This window comes from Falco rusticolus, chromosome 8 (genome assembly GCF_015220075.1).
Source record: "Falco rusticolus isolate bFalRus1 chromosome 8, bFalRus1.pri, whole genome shotgun sequence".
In the NCBI taxonomy this organism is placed as follows: Eukaryota; Metazoa; Chordata; class Aves; order Falconiformes; family Falconidae; genus Falco; species Falco rusticolus.
In genome coordinates, this window is record NC_051194.1 from 59,824,671 (window position 1) to 59,846,047 (window position 21,377).

The following is a 21,377-nucleotide window of genomic DNA, read 5'->3' on the forward strand; positions in this document are numbered from 1 at the left end:
ATATTTCAATGGCATATTTCATATGTGATGTTTTATTTTTAAGAATACTAAAGATAAGGAAAATCTGCTTGCCCAGATGAGAGAGGATATGAAAGATACGATGCAACAGCTATACAAAAGTGTAGAAGAAAAAGAACAACATATTAAAACCCTTCAGGATCTACTGACATCGGGAAGATTGAGCTTGTCTATACTACAACATACCCTTTCTCTCCGGGACTCAGAAATAACAGAATTAAAAAATGAAATAGCTTTATCCAGAATGAAAGAACAGCAACGTATTGAAGAACTGAAAATCAGTCATGAAAAGGATATTTGCCAGCAGTTAGAGAACTTGAGGGCTGAGCTGGAGACGTGCCACAAAAGAGAGATTGCAGAAGCCAAGCACGTGTATGAAGAAAATTGTTTCTTAAAATATAAGAATGAACTTGAACAGTTAAAAAAAGAACTTTGGGCTCTGAATTCTGAAGAACACGTTCAGACTTTAAATGGCATAATAATTAATTTAAATAATAGTCTTTGTGAGTCTGAAATGAATAATGAAAATCTGAGAAAGAAGCTTGAAAACCAGCAGGAAGAGTTCCAGAAAGAAAAATATGAAATTGAGACTAAATACAAGGATTTAATTGATGGCCTTAAGATTCAACTTTCTGACGCAGAAGAGCAGGTGAAGGAAGCCCAGCGATATAAACAAGAAAAGCAGTCCTTGAATGAAGAGATTCAGAAACTGCATTCTTTCATCCAAGAATTAAATGAAAAGCGACTTTATGATGCTGCAAAAAGTATGGATGTGAGGCAAAAGCATGATGAAGAGATTGTCTCCAATGAGAAGCTAATGACATTGAGGGAAAACCAGATATTACCAGAGGTGTCGCAGCTGCACAGAGCAGAGCTTGAGGAGACATGGAATAAATTGCACCAGTTGAAAGGTGAAGATGAGCTAGTTCACGAGGAACTAGAGTTCCAGCATGACTTGGGAGTAGACTCCTTAAGGGATCAATTAGAAGAAATAAAGAATTCAAAGATCATGGAGAATAGCGAAAGTAGTGAAAGAGAACACTTGTCAGAACTAGGGCTTTTCAGTGGTGATGAAGGCATATTGGCTAAATACCTCATCTCCACGGAGAGACCAGATGAGTCGTATGCGTCCAGCGCTTCTGAAGGGTATGCCATTGAAGAAGGTAGATGCAGTAGGTATGAGTTAGACAGTAGTGTGCTTCTAGAACCCAGCAGAGGTTTTATACCTCCTCCGTTAGCCTTTGGCCTCAATGAGGGAACTCATCCTAGTGGTTTGGCTCAAGAGACTTTTGAAGAGACTGAGGTGGGAGAAGAGGCCTTTGTTTCATTTTTGTCAGATAGCTCCCTGCCGCAAAACAAAATAAGTGACCACAGTGACATAAAGGATGAAGAGACAACTTCTTTAGTAAAGAGGTGTGTGAAGCTAACTGAGCAGCTCCATGAGAAGGAGTCAGCCTTGAAGAAATCTTACCAGGAGACACAAGAAGCTGTTGGAAAATGGGAAAAAGTAATGGCTGAGCTCTCACATATGCGTGTGGAACTGGGTGAGGAGCGTGAAGCACGGATCTGTTGTGAAAAAGAACTCCTTCAAAAAACAGAGAAGGAGAAAGAACTTGAAAACAAAATAACATCTCTACTAAAGCAGCAGGGTGAGGATAGAGGCCAGCCTGCCGGTGCTGTAGAGCCTTTGACACAAATGTCAAAATCCTCTGCCTGGCAAGAAATGGTAAAAGATCTCCAGGAGGAAAGAGAAGCATTGATGGTGCAGCTACGAACTCAGGAGCAATTAGTGAAAGACGTTCAAGAGCAGAAGACAGCTTCTGATTCTGTAACTAGTGAAGTTCAGTCTCTTTTTGGGCGGCAGTTAGCTGCTTTGCAAAGTCAAAGGGATCAAATGCAAAGCCAGCTTGATGCTCAGAAGGCTAAAAACCAGACAATAGCAGAGCTGCTTGGTCAGAAAACCGTATCTGAAGAGACATTGCTAAAAGAACAGGTGTTGCTCAAAGCTGAAATCAATAATAAAGAACAAAATTTAGCACTTTTATTGAAAGAAAAAACAGCCTTAGAAGAAAGATTATCTGGCGTGGAGGAGGATCTAATAAAGGCAGAAAAAGCACTAGCAGAGAATGCTAGCATCATTGAGGATCTTGAGAGAAACATACATGAACTTAATGCTGAAGTGAAAAACCTCAAAGAATTACAGGAGTGTGAAAGACTGAGATATGAGGAAAGGTTAAACTTCAGCAACTTAGAAATTAATAAACTTAATGCTGAAATGAAAGCAAAAAGTACTGAATACAGTGAGAAAAAAAGCCAGTTGACTGAAGAAATTGCCCATTTGAAGAAGGCTCATTTGGAGCTTGAGGCTCGCTTGCAGGAGTCCTTTCAGTCTGCACAAGCTGCGCAAGAGGCACAGTCCGAGATAGTGAAACGTTACAAAGAGGAAATTGATAAAATGGAGGCTCAACACCTTGCAGAATTAACTAAAGTGAGTTTTAAACACAACAAAGAGGTAGGGAACCCTCATAATGGCAGGAGTCTTGGGATTTCAGAATGCTTAAGGTAGTCATTGTATGTGTTTGTATGCCTGTTTTCAGATAGAAGAACTAAATGCTGAAATAAAAGATAAAGTGGAAAACCAGCAGAAGTTGGAAGAAGAAAGAAAGGAACAGCTTGCTTTCATAAAAAAGGTAAATGCTATGATTGGGTTTATTTCAGAAATACAAACTAATTTTGTGGTGTTTGTCATTCAAGCAGTATAAATTTTTTAGAGATGCAAAAATCTATTAATTGTTTTTTTCCATGGGGTCTTTGATTTGGGGTCGGGGGAGGGGGGAATTCAGGCTCAACAATTTATTAGGGAGCTAACTAACAGTATTTTGAAGACAGCGCTTTATCTGAATATTCTCTGCAGGTACATGAACGAGAGCATGATCGTGAAATCTCTGAACTAATTACTAAACATGAAGAGGAAATGGAGAAGCTCCGTGCTGAACTAAATAAAGAACAGCAGCACCTGTTGGATGAACTTTGCCAGCAAATGGCAGCCACACACAAAGCAGAGATTGAGCAAGTGCAGCTCCAATTACAGGTGAAATAAAGTAAAGCTACTTGCTGTAGTGGTTAGATGGCTGTTGCAAAAAGAAGGCTCCTTGATTTTTGTGCATACTATGTGTGCTTTTATGTAGTGCTGCAATTGAAGAATTAGGAGTGTTCTCTTTGTGGGTGGTAATAGATATTTTCTACAGGAGTTCTCTAGGTTCCTCACTGTAATTATATTTTAATGTTAATTCTGAAGAGAACTGGGTGCTTAAAGTTGATGGGTTTAAAAAAACCAACCAAACAAAAACCAAACCCAAAACACTTTGTAATTTTTCATGTCTTGGTAAATTTAATAAGTAAATTTATAAAGAATACTAAACCACCCCTACCACTTTTTAATTATCCCGCTAATGTAATTAGGAATGCTTTCTTGCTAAACTGAAGAATGTATACCTGACTTTTTCCTCTAAATATTTACTGTTTTTTTGAACACTTCCGCTAAATGCAAAGTGGAAATGGACAGAATATGTCTAGCGTTAGGTCTAATTATAAGATGTTTGTGTACTGTATAGTTTATTTAAGAATTGAAAAGTTCAGTTGGTCTATTTCAGCTGCCATTTGTAACTGTTGAATATTCCTCACTCTTTTATTAAAAAAGCATTGTGAATTTTATTTCTACTTTCCCAATACCACTTCAGAATTTTGCTTTTTAACAAATTATAATGCATAGCAAATATGAGGAATGCTTTTAATAGATGGTGAACGGTTGGGGTGAGCTTGTGTTCTGTTCTGATGACATTGTGAGAAAGTGGACAGATACGAGTTATTTTGTAGGACATGAAGTTAAGAGGCAGGTAAGGAAAACTTTTTACTTGGCACTGAAAATGTTAGGTAAATCTCATTGTAACAAAAGTCAGCTTATTTTCAGGGTTCTGTCCCTGACATGAAGGAACACTGCAAGTACAGAAGGGCAAAACTTAGATGTGTTTTTAGTTTCCATTCCTTTCAACTGCTAACTGGTCATTGAAAAAAATGAACACATTTCATTAAAGGGGAGAGAAAAAATCTTTTTCTTCTGAATTACAGACACTGCACAGCCTTGAACTGGAAGCTTTACGCCTAAGCTTAAATAATATGCATACCTCTCAGCTTGAACTTACACAGTCTAACTTGAGAAAAGAAAAGGAAACTGCCCTTGTGGAACTACGGGAGATGCTCAATGATAAGCGTGCTCAAGAGGTAGCAATTCTGCAAAGCCGCCATCAGGTGGAGTGGGAAAAGATTAAAGAACAGTGTCTGAAGGAAAAAGAAGACATTAAGTCAAAGTATCAGCAAGAACTAGGTATTAAAATTTGCGAATAATGGACCAGAAATTGAAACCCCATTAGTATGTTTCTTCTTCCACAGGTTCCAGTCTTGGTGTAGAGCTGGGCTTTTGAGTGGCAGCTGGTGTTGCCTTGAACAGGGACAGCAGCTAGACTGGCATGTGCAAGAGTGCATTCTTTCTATGCAAAAAGGAACATCTAGACCCAGGTTTAATTTTTATTTGACTGTATGGGTGTTTTGCTGTGGCATCTGTAAAATAGCTCTGTACTGAACTAGAAAATGCTTTCAGGAGGCATTAGACAGAGCTCTCATAAAGAATTTAATCGGTGCAAAGGGTAGAGCTCTTACCTCTTTTGGTTCTTAAGGTTTTTTATTGCCTTAAGTCAGCACTAACCGCAGTTGTGTTTCTGAGAAGATAAGGAAATGGTTCCTGGCTTACCCTCTCGGTGGTTTCAAAAGGAGTATAAAGGAATTTTAACTGAAAGGTGCAGTGAGAACCTGCAGCTTGGTGTCCTTTGAGATGTGTTTGATACAAGGTTATATTCTGACCTCAGCAAGGGGAAAGCTGCACTTGACAGTACTGAAGGTCTGCTGGTGGTGCTCTTGGCATTGTTTGGGATACTGGGATATCTGGGATCTCTTCCCAGATCAGGACACCATTTCTGACCTATATGGCAGCGCTTGAGGAATTTCTGGAGAAAGGTGAGGCCTGCAGCAAGTCACTGAAGGAGTGTAGTAACCATTCCTTTAGTTTTCCTTCCCTGAGAGGAAGAGAACATTTTAAGGCTGTGTCTTTTTGACACAAGAATAGAAAACAGTTTGTTACCACTAGTGAACTGATAGCATCATGGGATTTGGGAGCAAGAGGTCTAGATGCAGTTCTTTTAAGATCAATGCTGTTTACATGCGTTTTGGCAGTGTAACTTAGTATGCATGTGACCACTTAGGAATGCTTGAATGTAGAGGCTGAGAAGAAGAATCTGGAATCATGTGATGCCGGAGATGTGGTGGGAGTGGTGGATACTCCCTGGGTGGCTAGAGGAATGGCATTTCTCTTCAGGGAGGTGATGACTGGGCATGACCCAACTCACTTGAGTGCTGGGACGCTGGCTTGTAACTTCGATGATATTTCTTCCTTCACTGGACCATTAGCTGGAAAGCTGGCACCATCTTAGTCTCCGAGTTCTCATTTCCCACTGAAAGACTGGGAATAAGGTTGCAAGCTATGGCAACAGTACTTGGAAGCTGTGAGGAAGACTTTTACATGGCTCTTGTAGGCCAAGAGAAGTGCTGAACAAGAAGCTGGGATGAATATGGGAAGGAAAAAGCCATTGGTGTCAGTGATAACTGGGCAGATAATACCATCTGTCTTGCAGTCTGTTTCCTAGGCTTTCTTAGAAGAAGTTTGAAGAGAGTTTCCTACTTGCTGCTGGTGCCTGCTACTCCTTTGCTGTGTCTCTGGAGGCAGAGATGATTCAAGTAGTTAATAGTGATGTACAGTGAAATGCTAGTATCTAAAATGGTATTGGTGGGCATTTGAATTTATATCTTTAGGATTAAAGATGTGGTTCTTTTCTTCCCCACCCCCCTTTTTTTTTCCTTCCCAGTGTTGTGTTCTCTGTAGATTTAAACAGACTTTCCCTTGCTAATTAAGCTGAACTTAACCTTCAGGGTTGTCTTTTCAGTTGTAACTGCTGGATGTTTAGTTTCTAAAATGAAAGTGAATTGCTGGGGTATAAGATAACAGAAGGTTTAGATAGAACCGAGTACCTTACACTGCTGCATGCCTACTATTTAAGCTCTAAGTTTGATGCTGAAAATGGTAATCTCATCCATGTTTCTACTTATCATTTAATTATAACATTTTATGTAAATTTATTAATAAGTATTTTATTTCACAGTTGATCAGAGAAAGAAAATAGAGTTGGAAATGGAAGAGACACATATCCAGGCATTAGAGGTACAAATTCTGTTCTTCATACAAGAAAAAGTAAAACTCCTTTCAGTAAACTAAAGCTGGTAGAAGTCCTGTGTTTACTACTCTTTTGTTGTGGAGGGCAAATAAGTGGAAGAGGGGAAAAAAAAAAAGTACTGATTTATTAAATGTGTTTTCTTTAATAATGCATGTCTTGCTTTCTTAGGCTCTCAGAAGAGATTTGGAATTGGAGTCTGATACGTGTTTAAAAAAGATGTGTGAAGAGCTGTCTGAAAAACATCAAACTGAAATGGTGGAACTGCAGAAAACTTTGGAAATGGAATTAGAAAAGGTCAAAGCAGAGCTGGGGCTTCTTTCCCTTGAGAATGAACAGTCTAAAAGTAAGTGCCATGGTCTGGGAAGCAGTTGTCTTTACTGAACAATGGCAAAGCTAACTAAATGTTTTCAGAACCTGTGTAAAAAGCGAATATAGATACATCCATGTACTTCTACGTAAAAACTTGGTTGATGGCATGAGACTGTCTAGAAAACAGGACATAAATGAAAAATTGTTTAAAGCCTACTTAGCTGTGTTGCGTTATGACTTCCATAGAGTTGGATTATATTTTCCTTCAGGTGTATTAAAGGGAGGTGCTGTTTTGCTTCCAGCTGAAAACTAGCTTTGGCAGTTACTGAATTAATCAAAATTCCAATTAATATTGATTGGAAGCAGCATCTAACAAACAAATTGGGTTTGGATTGTGGATAGTTAAAGCTTAATGGAACAGTAGCTTTTTTTGAGTACTGTTCCGGAAGTGATGTCTTTGAGACTACTGTAATTAGAGCTTTCATTAACTTGAAAAATGAAATTTGGGTGAGTACCTAGCCAGGTACATCTGTGTGTCTTTTGCTGAGGTGCTATGGGAGGTAGAGCTATGAAAAGTTTGTGTAGATCTCAGAAATCTGACACATTTCTCGAGACAGTGGTTGGCTGGCACAACAGAGACTGATTTGCTGTCAGTGGTGGCATGGAAAGGAGCCACGAGATGTGGTGTGCCGTGAAGTGAGGAGAGGTGGCTGGTTGGGTTGCCTAGCCTCTGAGGCGCTATGCAGGTGAGACACTTGGGAACAACACTCTCAAATAAATAGACATGCAGTGTTAAGGGTATTGGATGATGCTGGCTGGCAGGCAGCAAGACCAGATGTGAGAAGTGAGGAGTAGCCTTTGCGACCTGTCAAGGGCCGGATGCTTTCACAGTATTTGGCTCTCCTTTGGCTGCTGCAAGGACGTGTTTGTAGCAATGGCTGCTTCTTCCCAGCCTGTACTGACTTGACTGGATTTCCTTCAACCTGTATCATTAAAATCTGTTCTGTGAAGATAACGTGGTTCTCTTGCAGCTCACTGTGGCTGAAATGCAGTCACTTGATTGCAGATTCTTTCTGGGCAGGCCAAGATTTGTTGACCAAATGAGGTAGTAGCAAGTTTGTAGGGTTCAGAGAGTGCTCAGTGCCGAGGCAGTGTACTCGGCAGGAGTTTTCCTAGTCCTTCCTTCATCTTTTCTACTACCTGCTGCTCAGTGTGGTTGTAGGAGAAATCCTGTGCTTGTAGGACGTGAAGAAATGCTTGATTCCCTGTTCCAAGTACGTGTGCTTCTAGTTCAGGATGGTTGTTCGTGTACGCAGAGAGTAGATGCTCATCCCTCCAGCACTGCTGTTGGTTATCTCTTGGCTAACAGCGCGGGGTGCAGGAACTAGGAAGCGCTGTGTGGGAATGTTTGACTTTCTACTGCTTTACTATTCAAGTGTTTTTGTGATTCCCTGTAAATTAGCATTCTTGTCTAGAGACATGAATTTCTGTTTTATTTGCACAAAAGTTGTACAGGTTATTCAGTAACCAGGATGATGGAGTAACAAACCTAATTTTTAATTTTAGTAAAATGTGTAGAATTGGAGAAGCAACACCAGGTAGCCATTACAAAATTACAAGAACAGCTGCAGACTGAACATAATCAACACCTAGAAGATGTGAAGATGAAAAGCCAAGAAAAAGAACAGAATCTTCAGAGGGAGGTAAATAAGGCTTCTTTACTCATTTAGCGTGGCTGGTTACTCTCTCCATAAGAAAAATTAGACCATATACATCTCATTTGGGTGACTTGTTTGTATTTAGGGGTTTTATTGAAAAACTGAAATGCATCTCATGAAGCAGATAAATACTCTGGGATTTTCTACAGTGGTTCAAAGTCTTTTGAATGCAGTTGCCATTGTGCTACTTGGTGTCATTTCTTCCTCTGTATTTATATGCTTAATTTTCTGATTCTTGTGTTTGATTTGTATCTAGCTAATACTTTATTTTTGCCAGTAATGATAAATTAATGGCATCAGGAACAAATTCCTCTCTGCGGAGTGAGTCTAACAGTTAAGTGCTACTCAGTATCTCTGGTAGCCTGGGTTAGGAGCTGAGAGTCTGGCTGTCACTAAGTGTTTCCACCTATCTCTGATAGAACTGTCTGCCTATAAAATAAGCAATTAGAACAAACTTGTTTTAAAAAGTTAAATTATTTTGTTTTTTGATATGTCTTTTGAAGCTGGAGAAACTTCAGGTCATGCATGAAGAACTCAAGACTCAGTCGCAAGAAGAAATCAGGCAGCTTTGGTCTCAGCTCGACAGTACCAGAGCAAATCGGCAAGAGCTAAGTGGTAGGTTCAAAACTGATGCATTTTATTTTTTGCATCTTTTTTTTTTTAATATAGAAGTATGCCTTATTGACATGAAATACTTTTAATTGTGTGCCAGAAACACACAGGTAGATCACAGAAGTGTCAGTGGGTTGCACCCTCACGATCTGTTGGTGAAGTGAGAGGTTAGCCGTTGTCAGATGACTAGTTAGTTCTGCAATGTCCAAAACCATGGTATGGCAGTGGGAAAGAGCTCACTCCTGTTGGTTTCCTTTCCCTTCCCTCTCCATTCCTACTATAAAAATCTTTAGTGAAAACCATATGTTTTTCATTGCAATGTCAATTTAGCTATAATGTGGTTAAAAAAAGGAGAAAATACTGGCCAATGCAATAACATACCCCTATTTATATTCAGTATGGAAGTGGGTATGAATTCGATTGAGATCACTTAATTGTAGGTAGACAATAAAACTCACTACTTGATTTATGACTTCAGCTGGTTTATTGTGGCTATTTTCTTTTATTTGGAGATAACGAAGAGATCTTAAGAAGAGTCTACTTTTAAAATATTTCTGCCTTTTTTTTTTTTTTAACTGTGACTAGGTTATATCTTGAGGTGGAAATGGCTTTTTTTTGCCCTTTTACTTTTGAGGTGAGTTAAAACAAATAAATTTAAAAAAAAAAGAGCTTTTTCATTGACACCCAACATGGAGATTCATCATCTTCTGAAAGACTTTTAAGTCTTAAATATAGAAAAGCCCTGGATTAAAGATACCTCTAATTTAAAAATAAAATAAAAATATTCAGCTGATGCTTCTGAAATCAGAATGAATGATAATGAGCTTTTGCTATAAGACTAAAAGTAACCTCCTTTTTCCATAATGAGGCTTCTGTTTAAAAAATAAACAATCTAAACCTAAAAGCAAAAAATAAAAGGAAAACCTTGTGCACACCAATTAAACATGAACAGTTTTGGGCTTTCTGTTGTTGTTGTTCTTTTTTTTTAAATTAGTTTTATATGTATCTGCATTAAACACATGAAAAAAAAATTAAAGCCTGGGAGAAAATAATGACTGGATGAAATCTGACATGTATGCTTTACATGTCTTTGGATTTCTGTTTCAAGATCTGGGTATATTAAACAAAACAGCTTTACAGTGTAGGGATTGGAGATGACACAGATTTTTGGTTGAAATGAAGTATAGCATGTCTTGTGTGTGTGCAAACGGACATATATTAACATGAATGGAAAAAAATTTGGAAAAGCAAAAAAACAGACTGTCGTTTACCTTGATCATTTATATGTTCACCATGTATTGAGTCTGTAACGTTAGGTGGGATTCTGTACTGCTGGGGTAATTAAAAGGCGAATGTAATATGCTTCAAATACAATTTCAGGTTTTCTGAATAATAGAACTGTGCATAGCTTATGAAGTGTAATAGGGTTTTGTGAGGCTGATTCTTTGTTGGTTTTTGGTCATAAATGGAATCAATAATTTTTCTGTCTAGTCAGACTTTATCTTGACTTTTTCAGGTGTCTGTTTTGATATTACAGAATTATAGCAGATAGTCCTTTATAGTATCTGCTGTAATTCTTATACTTCCTCTCTGTAGCCCTACTCCTTATTAACATTTCAAATGTCTTTCAAATTCACATTCCCATTCTTTGGACCCTTTCTGTTTCTTCTTCGTCTTGCTTGAGATGGTGAGACCAGAATGCAAGCCCATGGTCCAGGTGAGGATATCTCTTTCAGTGTGTGAGATCTTAAAAGTGTTTTGTTTTATTCTGCTTTTTTTCACTTGAGTAGTCATTTGACAATGCATTTGGATTCATTTGAGGACTTGTGGTGGCAGGTTCAAAACATAGCAGCTGGGTGATGGGATCGCTGCTGTGATCTAAGAATGACTTGCCAGTTCAAAACTGTTAAAACACTTCTCTGGGTTAATTTTGTGCCGGCAGACTTTGCTGCACAGGCAAAACCTACTCATGCCAGATTGGACTTCTGTTGCCTATTCTGCTGGTGGTGTTACTAGTGCCTGCTTGTCACTTGATTCCTCTGGTCTCTGTGCTTGGCAGCTGCTCCCTTTGGAAGCAGGCTTGTGATTTCTCCTTTTATTCTTTCCGTTTGCACGTTTGTTGTGAGAATTTTTCAAGCCAAGTGTGTATTTTCTGGTTTGCTACACAACACACTGTGACAATCAGCTGCGTTGCTTCCTGGGTGGCATCCTCTGTTTCTGTAAGTGTTTCTAAAGTTTCTCTTCTTGTATAACATAAGCAGCTGCTTTTCTCCAAGTTCTTTCTTCTTGAAATGCAGTTCCATCTTCAGTTGAGGCTGTGGGCATTCAGCTAACTTCAGTCATCTGTGAATTTGAGCCATGTGGGAAACTTTTTAATTCCTTCTCATTATTTTTGTCTTTTTTTTCCTAACTTCTAACTTCCTGAGATGTTACTGCTTCTTTAATAGAGAACACGGGGAAGAAAGCTCTCAGAGAGTTCACGAATACGCTGCAATGTTGGCCATTCCCCTTGCTCCCTGCAAGGAGGGTAGCTTGCTGAACAGCCTTGGTAGCTGTTTTCTAATGCATTTTTTTTCTTGTTGTGGTTTTTTCTTTGGTTGGATGGTTCTTTTCAATCCAATGAATTTAATCTCTGCTTGAGCTAATGGATACCTGAACCATCACTAACATAACCAAGAATTGATTTTCTTTTTCCTTTCTTGTGATTTTGTTTTTCTGCATAGTTTGTGCTAAAGTTGTTTTTATTTGTTGGATAGTTTTCCCTGGAGCAAATGAAATATTCTTGGCAAAACTATGGCCGCTGGTTGCTACAATGAGCAGGGATGAAGATCAAGCAATATTGCAGGACTTTGCATGTTACTAGCTTAGACCTGAAGCACAAGGAAACAAGGAGAGCTAACAGTCTGACAGTAATTTTGATTGTGGTGATGAGAATGGTTTCTCTGATTGCAGTGTAAATGGAAAGCATGGTTTTACAGTCTTTAAAGGAAGGAAAGTTTCATCTTTCAGGTTTGTTTTCTTATGTAGCTTCTGGGAGAACATTTTACTGCTATCTCAACAATAAAAATGAGGCTGATCTTCACAGAATGGCTTAGACTAAAGATACGTACTTCTGAGGACTTGTGTTGGTTTTGCCTCCATTCCAGAGCTAAAAGAGCAGCTCCTGGCTCGTGCATCACAGGTGGAAGAAATAGAGCGTTTAAAACAAGAATTTGAACAGCAGCGTCAGCAAAGAAAAAGTGAACATGAAACTGAATTGGAACAACTGAGACTTTACTTTGAAAAGAAGTTAAGAGTTGCTGAAGAAAACTACAGGGAAGAATTGACTTTGCTGCATCAGAGACTGCAAGAACTGAAGGAATATTCACTGTCGGAGTTGGAAGTGAATCAAGATCAAGCAGGGGACACCAGGTGATCCATTCTTTTTCCTTTCATGTCATGTTATGACAAGCATGCTGCTTTTTCTTTTGTTATAAAAAATGATGCTAGCTTCTAAATATATTGGGACTGACCATTAGCTAATCTGTAGTTAGAAACCCAGCAATGGAAGTCATGAGTTTGCAGTCCTGTGCAGTTGTTACAGTTGCTCTGTGCCTACTTTCAGTATTACATCATAAGTCAGCAAGTTCATGTAACTTAATTTTTGACGTGTTATGTTCTTAAACTTTGAAACCCTTTTCCCAGTTTTGTCACAGTTTTTGAAGAGACTGCTGAGGGTGAGAGAAAGGATATGCTTGGTCAGCTAAATCAACAGCTGGAACAACATCAGGTAGGATTTTTTATATATTAAAGTTCTACTGTTCTTTACATGACCTATATGAAAATGGGTGTCTGATTCCTTAGCTCTTAGTAAAGAGTTAATTTGAGACATTTATTAAGGCTTAATAATTTCTGACAAGTATATTGTAAATTATCAACTTTAAATAGTTCTCAGACTAGCAGAACAGATGAAACAGTGTTTTGTAAGATCTTAAGGGGCTCTGCTGCTCTGGTAGCAGACGGAGTGGCAAGAATGGCACAAAACCAGTAGGGTTTTTGGAAACCAGATATGTAAGTGTCAAACGGGTGCTTTATAGTGCAATTCATGTAGTGCTTTTATTGAAAGATTCTCATAGTGGTTTCTTCAAAGCTGAAGATGTTTCTCTAACCCATTTCTTACGTAGGAAGAACTCGCCTGTTTGCAGGTGCAACTTAAAGAACAGCACAGGCATGAATTAGATTCCTTAAGATTTTCCCTTGCACTTCAATATAAAGAGGATCTAATGAAAATGAAGATGGATCTGTCAGACAAATTTATCACAGAAACTGAAGAAATTAAAAGAAAGCATTGTTTAGAACTTGAGCACCTCCGTGCCCAGCTTTCAGAAGAACATATTAAAGGTAAGATGATCTGGCAGACTGGGAAGTAAAACAGTAAGCTGCTTGTGTGGCTTATATTTTTCTATAGAAAGGCTGATCTGAAGAAGTTTTCAATTTGTTATTGGTTTAAACTATAGGGAGCATTTTACACATTAATCCCTGGCACTGAGCAGTTTTTGACTTCTATGGGCATGTTGAGTTACAATTCCAGATGTGGTGACCTGAAGTTGATTGATCTGTAGTAAAACCTACTACAACTGTGGAGCAGTTGCTAAAAGGAGTTGTTCAGGTTTCTATTTTTGATGCCTAGGAGGGCACTGTCAATTCCTGCATTAATATTTACTTGAAAATTTCTTAGTGTTGTTGTCGGCTCTGATAAATGTCTCTTGTATTTGCATGAAACAGGCCAGTTCTCGGTTTATTCCATAGAGTAGATGCACTTCTGTTCTATGTTCAATACCTTTTTTTTCCTGTGTTCCTTTTGTTGGTTTGACACTGCTCTGCTTATTGCTTTTTCTTTGTGTGTTTTCCCCTAGTTGGCATACATGTTGGGATGAACTTTGTGAACAGAGAAGAAAGTATTTATGGGGAACAGAATTTGTAATAGATATCTTTTACTGTGGAGTTCAGGTTAAAGTTCCTTTTAAGGCTAAATTTAGTGAGACTTCCTATGTGATCATGGCTTTATGCAGTTTAACAGTTGCTGCTTGTCTTGGAATTGTAACTTATAGAGATATACGGCCTTGTACTGGTTGAATATGAAATGCATATGTTGTTGAGGTGCCGGTCGGGGATTGTGGCAGTTCTTCTGTCTGCAGCCTCTTTCTAGAAGCATAGTGTGATACGCAAACATTTCAGTTTATAATCCATAACTTGCAGTTAGCCACATAACACACATGGCTATAACTATATTCCAGTGTATGTCAGTTAAAAGGATCAGTATGACTTCTTTAATTTGCTGTTATATTTCTTATCTTTATTTATTTATTTTTAAATACTAGACGAGTATATCAAAACTTAAAAATTTAAAAGCTTAAATTAGAATAGAGATTTTTCCCGTCTGCTTTTTGGGGAAGTGCCTTATGTAAATAGCACGTGCAAAAGAGAAGATAAAACTTCCATAAATCTGCCATTACTTGTCCAAAAAGAAAGTCAGCTCCTGTGGCTGTTGCTGTTAGGAGGGAGGTCCTGCCACAGGTTTCATGATCTGTCCCTGTTGTTCTTTGTGTGTTGAAACTGAAAAATTTCAAAGGCAGTGATAAAGCAGAACAGAGTACAAAATCATCCTGAGGAGGGATTCTTGTTGGCCTGTGGTTAGCATGGCTACTGATAAACTGAACGGCTGGCAACATTAAGATTTATTTCTGTGGACTAATTGGACCTTTTAAAATAAAATAAGTTCTGGAACGTCATTTTATTGTTTGGTTTGGGGTTTTTGCTTCTTTCCAGAAATCACCAAATTGCGCCTACAAACTGCTCAAGAAGCAGCACGTCAAGTTGAAATGGAGGTGGCTGAGCGAGTGTCTGTGCTGGAGGAAGAGCACAAAGCTAGGCTCTCTCTTCTCAACTCTGAGAAACAGCGTATTGCAGAACTTTTGGAAGAAATAAAGCACTTAAAGGAAGAGATTACTAAACAAAAAGATTTTTCTGTGCAGAACGAAAAGCATCTGAAAGAGGAAATGGAAAAGGTAATTCGTATTACAGTACTGTTTTGTATAGAATTGGGAAGGCCAAGGGAGATGGAAAAGGCACTTCCCTTTCAGTGTACCTAGTTTAGTGATAGTAGCTTCAGCTTTAAATGGACTTGTGTGATACACACAAATACTGGAATAGGAGTCTGAAGTTCAGAGCACTTTAATGTTAAACGCTTAGTTTCTCTGCAGATGAACTTTTCTTTAAGAGCACAGATAGTGTGGGAAGGCAGGTGCTTCAAGGGTTGGTCCAGTCCACCTTTTATGTTGACGTAGGTCAAGCATATGTAAACTACTCTTAACACAGGCACGTACAAAAGATCCTTATTCGGAACATCTTCCTGCAGCACATAATAGTGTCCTGGTGGAAAAGTAACAGGGTGCGCTTGCACACCGTGGCGTGTCGTGTGGTAATGGAGAATTCAGCAGAAAGCACTGTGGATGGAAAAGGCCCCTCTGCTGAACACGTCCCCTTTAAGAAATTTCTGCTTTTGTTAATACTCTATTTTGAAGCAAATAAGCAGAAATATTTTTTTTGAGACTGTTTTTTGAGGGAGGAAGAGAGAGTTGGACAACAGATTTCTGCTTTTGCTTTGCTTTGGTGTAGCACTCGTACTTTTACTGTCAAAGTCTGGGAGTTTAGAGACTCTTCCTTGGCACCTTCACTCTTACCTGTTAAATCAGCTGTCCCATTAGAGGGTAAACTTAGATTGGATGTTAATTAATTGCTTAATTTGTCCCCATATTTGAACGCTTATGAGAATTAGATGGATGAACCCTCCCTCCTTTCCTCTCTTTTTAAAGAGAGATGGGTATGTATATTCTTTTCACGATTTCAAAACTGATGGAGCAGGCCAGAGAAAACAGTTACAGACTGTAGATAACAAGGGGACTCAGCTGAAGCTTCCAGTAGTGAAGCTTTCAGTACTACTGCTTTACTCCTACCACCTGCAGTATCTGGTTTGTGGTGCTGCTGGCAGGGTAAAAGATAAGTACCTACAGAATGTGCTGCTTGAAATGAGCCTGTCCTACATGCTGATCCTCTGTTTGGAAATACATATGTTGTTTGCCTTCTGGTCTCTTGGAGTAAATTTCCTCAATTGCCCCTCTATTTCCAGTGCCTCCTGCAAAAGTTTTCATGGATTGTGTGTTAATCTTAGAATCATGGAGGTTGGCAAAGACCTTTTGAGATCGTCAGGTCCAACCATCAACACGGGACTGCCAAGCCCACCACTAAACCATGTCCTGAAGCGTCGCATATGTGTGGGTTGTTTTTTTTTTTAAACCCCTCCAGGGATGGTGACCCCACACACACCCCTGGGCAGCCTGTCCCAGGGCTTCACTGCCCTTTCGGTGGAGAAATGTTCCCTCACACCCAACCTAAACCTCCCCTGGCGCAACTTGAGGCCGTTTCCCCTTGTCCTGTCGCTTGTTCCCTGGGAGAAGGGACCGACCCCCCCTGCCCACAGCCCCTGTCAGGCAGCTGCAGGGAGCGATCAGGGCCCCCCTGAGCCACCCCTTCTCCAGGCTGACCCCCCCCAGTGCCCCCCATCAGCCTTGTGCCCCAGCCCAGCTCTGGACACACTCCAGCCCCTCCGCGTCCCTGCTGACGTGAGGGGCCCGAAGCTGCACCCAGGGCTCGAGGGGCGGCCGCACCGGTGCCCAGCACAGGCACTAGGGTTTTTTGCCTTTCTTTTGTGCTTCTTTATTTAGGTTGCAGCATAAATGAATGCTTTAATTTTTTGTTCAAAACAAACCTTCCAAGTGAAAACTGAAGAGTATATATCATACTGATGCTCCTATATTATGTCTTAGCTTTTTTTTTTTTTTTTTAAGAGATGACCCTGTTGTTTCCTTAGTTTACTATTTATTTGTTTACCTGTTTGCCTCTAGTGTATTTTTAGAAGCTTTGCCTTTTTTCACTGAGCTGGTGAAACCGTTTGGTACTTTGGCTTCTGTTTTTAAGCTATGTGCTTTTTATGTTGTCTTGTATGCTATGTATGAATACTGTCCTTGTCATGGACCCTGCATATGAAATGCCACTGGAATGTGTAAAGAGAGGAGAGGTTTAAGAGATTTTCAATCATGCCCTATATAAATACTGAAGGTGCCCATAGCTCTATAAGCTGAACTCCTGAAATGAGGAAAAGCAGCCTCAAGAGAAAACTGCAGAGTACCATATTCATGCTAGAATTTTGCCTTATTTTTTTCCTATCTTCCTTACCCCAATTAATTCTTAATAATGAATTAAATTGAGCTACCTATAAACTGATATTTCAGCCTTACTTTTATTTGGAAGGGTGACTTCACTGGAGGAATTAAATCTCTCCAAGACCTTAAATGCCTGAGAATGTTCACTTCAGACACTTCAGTTTGGTTTTGCTATTTTATGTATTTTTTTAATAACTGTGTTTACAGGTGAAATATACAATTGCTGAGGATCACAAGAAAAAATTAAGGGAGGCCAGAGAAGAAGTCCAGAAAATAGAGGCTGTGTACAAAGAAAAGGAGAAGAAATGGAAATGTGAAAGCGAGGACCAGAGAATCCAAGCAGAAGAAAAGTTATCATTGTTGCGTATGGAACTGCAAAACAGAGCAGAATGTGAAAAGCAGAATTTACAAAAAGAGTTTGAAATTCGTGAAGCTGAAATGAATCAACTTCAAGATCACCAAGCTGCCAAAATTCTAGAGTTGGAGAAGCTGGTAAAAGAGCAGCAAAACAGTTTGCAGCAGCTAGAGGACAGCCTTGCAAGTGCACAGGCTATGCAGAAATCTCAGGAGCAATATGACACTGACCTGCAGGCAGCTAAAGCGCTCATGGCAAAAGAAATGGAAAAGGCCACGCTCTGTCTGCAGGAAGAATGTGCACTGAAACTTATGGAAGCTCAAAACAAGTAAGTCCCTGAGTATGTGAGCACTTTTCACTTACTAGTTCGTTGTTATTGTTGCTTTTTCTTATTTTAAACTTAATGAGTGGTAGTGATGTAGGTTTGTCACTTGATGGCACCAGCTAAGTTATATATGTAATGCTTACTCTCCCAAGGAACAGTAATACTGTCCGTTATGACTTACGATAGAATTTTGCTTCATGTAAATGCGTTTAATCTAGTCTAGCAAATCAAATGAAGCATAGTCAAGTACTGTCTGTTGCAGTTAGTATACGATTTTCAGTTGCGTGTTGTATTCCTAGCCTTGGAGGAGAGGAATATTATGGGACATGTAAGTGGAAAAATTCTCTAAATGTTTTCAAATGATTCAAATGAATTTAAGTAAGTTTTTCCTGGTGAATAAAGCCTGTGTTAACCACTGAATGCTAAGGTTGATGGGCTGCATATGGTATTTTTCAGTTCTGGTTAGACATGAAGGCTGTAACTGCTCAATTTTTCCTCCCTTCCTACCCCCATTGTTTTAAGTGTGTTAAAAGAAATAACTACAAGCTTGTATTTGCATGCATTCCTTCAGATTTATCCCTTCTTTCCTCCAGAAACATACACTCGCAGAACAAGATTGGGGAAACAAATACAGTAAGAAAACACTGAAAGCAGGAACTTAGCTTTTAAGTAACCAGTCACTTTTTAATTATTGGTGTCTGTATCCAGAAATACTATAGTTAATGATTACAGTAAATTGCAGCATGTCGTACTAAATCTTTGCATCAAGCTTTAAGCAGAACTCGGAGAGCTGAGATGAGTTTGAAGGAGCCCTCAAATATCACACATAGACTTCCACAGTGGTTTTTTTGTCTTAACCAGACATTGTTAGAGACATTTCTTATGGTAGTTTTACGTGCAGACATCACATTTGAGATGTAGACAACGTATATACCATGTCCTAGATGCTTTCATATGGCAGTATTTTCTCAGAGTGAAGAGTGTTTGTATGTTGCTCTGTGTTAGTAATTTAATAGGGATGCCAGTCTACCTAGTAATGACCAGATACTACCAAGTGACATTGCATAAACTTTTAAGTATGTAACTTTGAAATAATTGTTGAGGCTTGCTTTGAGTGAGTTGCGTATTTTGAAACATAAAGTAAAATTTGTGGAGGTTAAGTAAAGCCTACTTATTTTTCTTTGATTTTTCATTTATTAGTTCAATTTTTTAAAAAAACAAACAGTGCCTTTTTGACAATATTCTCTGAACTTTCTTGGAAATAATATAGGTTTATGGAGGAACACAAAGCTATGACTCAGAAATTCACAACTGAGCAAGAGGTTCTTCTTCAAGAACTGAAGAAGAAACACATTGATGAACTGGAAGTCCAAAGTCAACAGTTACAGGAGAAGCATAAGCAGCAAATTTTGTCTCTTACAGCTGAGTTTCAGACAAAGCACCAAGCTGAAATTGAGACACTTAAATCTACACTAGAAAGTAAGCATCAGATTCAACTTGAAGCTTGTGTTGCTGAACTACAGACAAAGCATCAGGCACAGATTGATGAGTTGGAGGCTAAACACTTATCAAATCTGGATTCTTTGGAGTCGTCCTACCTATCTGAAATTCAGAATATAAGAGATGAACACAGTCAGGCTCTTGAGAAGCTACAGCTGCAGCACACAGAACAGCTCCATGAAAAGGACAAAATGGATCAAGCGCGCTTGGTTCAGGAGATAGAGATGTTAAAATTAAAGCATGCCGAAGAACTTCGGCTTTCCCAAAATAATTTGAAAATTGAGCTAGCTACTGCTCATATGGAAAAACTTAAAGCCATAGCTGCTGAAGCAGAAGAAGCTCATAAGGTGAGTCAGAAAGAAAACTTGCGCAGAAGGTGAAATTTCGTGGTACGTTATGTGAGATCACGTTCTCCTTTGTTCTTGGGGTGTATATCTACAAACTTCTTTGTGCCAGCTCTAACACTTGTGTGTGACCATATTGTGAACCGAAATAGGAAACTGTCGTGAAGCTGAAAATTAAGTCTGTCTGTTGCTCCCTCCCCACGGATGCTTAGACTAATGAGTTTTCTATCTTAATGTGTGGAAAAGGTACAAATGAGGTAAATATTTTTAACATAATTTGGATTGGAGGGTCTTCATTTTGTGACTCGGAGCTTCTCTGCCTAGATGGTTAACTGTGTTATTCTTCAGAAGTGATCAGAACAAAGCAAACGTAATTCTATAGGTTAAGCTACATCTTTAGGAATCTAAATGCCATCCCTAAGTAGCACAGTCTCTAGAGGAATAGAAGAAAGGTAACTCTAAAGGTCCCAGATGGGATTTTGGGATGAGCATATCTTGTCTTAGGGCCTTTAGCAGAAGTCAGTAGCTTTACTCTTGATGGAGCAAGAAGTTCGAGCTCTCTTAGAGATCAGATGGGCAAAAAATGATCCCGAGGCTTTTCTGAGTCAAAGAGGTAAGAAGGCTTAGCTCATTGGTAAAACTTCAGAGCCTTCCAGAGAGGGATGCACTGTTTTTTTCAGACTTGTCTGTCACCATGCCTGTTCCCAAAGTTATGATTATGTGTTGATTTTTGCCCACAAAGGCTAAGAGTAAGGTCCTGTGGGGAAAAAGGTAGGTATTTTTTTTTCTTCTGTCCTATCTTTGTTGCCTGATCTTAAATCTGCATTTCAGTTGTTTTCGATTGTAAAGAACTTCAAAAAGAAAAAAGTTGAAGATAGTGCTGATGGGGAGTGGGCTTGTGGATAGACGAATAAGTAGGGGATTTACGAAGCTTCTACTAGATATGAAATATAATTTAAATTTCAATGATATGTAAGTGTGCTTATTATTTGTGAGGAAATATTGTTCCTGTTTACTTAAAAAGCTTTAATACAGCATGACGTGGACTTTTTCAGTGGGTTACAAAGGTATTTGTATTTACTTTTTTCTCCCCTTTCTTAATTAACGCTTAAACAGGATGATTTGAACACAGCTCTTCAAAATCAAAGGAGGTTGCTGGAAGAAGAAAAACGTCTGGCCCTGGACATATTGCATAAGGAAGTATTGGATATGGAGGAAAAGCATAGAAAAGCACTCCAAGAGGTTCAGGATCTTCGTGAGGCAGAAATTAAGAAACATAAGGAAGAGTACTGCAGGGAACTGGAAGAACAATTGGCGAAACTAAAAGTACAGCATGAACGTGAGCAAGAGGTCAGAATATTTTACTTAATAATTTGAAAATTGGATGGTGTGCCAAATGACTCCCTCATCTCTGGTGCGCCTTTGCCTCAAACCTAAATGCTAAATGTTTTTTGTGAGGTGCACCAGGTAATACAATCTCCTGCGTTCTTTTGGAGTATCAGGCCTTAGAGCTGGTAATGATTTCCAGTTGGCTGGAGTGCATAGCAAACTCTCCTGACTTTTGGAAGAATAGCTTGCCTGGGAAGGTAGTTTT

The 21,377-nt window shown here is 39.1% G+C and overlaps 1 protein-coding gene across 15 annotated transcripts in view; it reads left to right on the forward strand.

Annotated features, from left to right (window-relative positions):
* Window positions 1–21,377, forward strand: part of PCNT (pericentrin) — a 91,721-nt gene that overhangs the window by 13,796 nt on the left and 56,548 nt on the right. For 11 of the 15 annotated variants that reach the window (XM_037396325.1, XM_037396335.1, XM_037396336.1 and 8 more), the window contains exons 7-22: window positions 44–2,506; window positions 2,616–2,708; window positions 2,933–3,109; window positions 4,147–4,402; window positions 6,288–6,346; window positions 6,528–6,702; window positions 8,235–8,371; window positions 8,890–9,001; window positions 10,683–10,715; window positions 12,145–12,409; window positions 12,683–12,767; window positions 13,162–13,378; window positions 14,807–15,045; window positions 17,467–17,942; window positions 19,210–19,786; window positions 20,900–21,133. In XM_037396325.1, the coding sequence (XP_037252222.1) occupies window positions 44–2,506; window positions 2,616–2,708; window positions 2,933–3,109; window positions 4,147–4,402; window positions 6,288–6,346; window positions 6,528–6,702; window positions 8,235–8,371; window positions 8,890–9,001; window positions 10,683–10,715; window positions 12,145–12,409; window positions 12,683–12,767; window positions 13,162–13,378; window positions 14,807–15,045; window positions 17,467–17,942; window positions 19,210–19,786; window positions 20,900–21,133 (5,598 nt within the window). The remainder of the gene's footprint in view (window positions 1–43; window positions 2,507–2,615; window positions 2,709–2,932; window positions 3,110–4,146; window positions 4,403–6,287; window positions 6,347–6,527; window positions 6,703–8,234; window positions 8,372–8,889; window positions 9,002–10,682; window positions 10,716–12,144; window positions 12,410–12,682; window positions 12,768–13,161; window positions 13,379–14,806; window positions 15,046–17,466; window positions 17,943–19,209; window positions 19,787–20,899; window positions 21,134–21,377) is intronic. The other 4 variants (XM_037396339.1, XM_037396340.1, XM_037396329.1 and 1 more) reach the window with 3 other exon arrangements.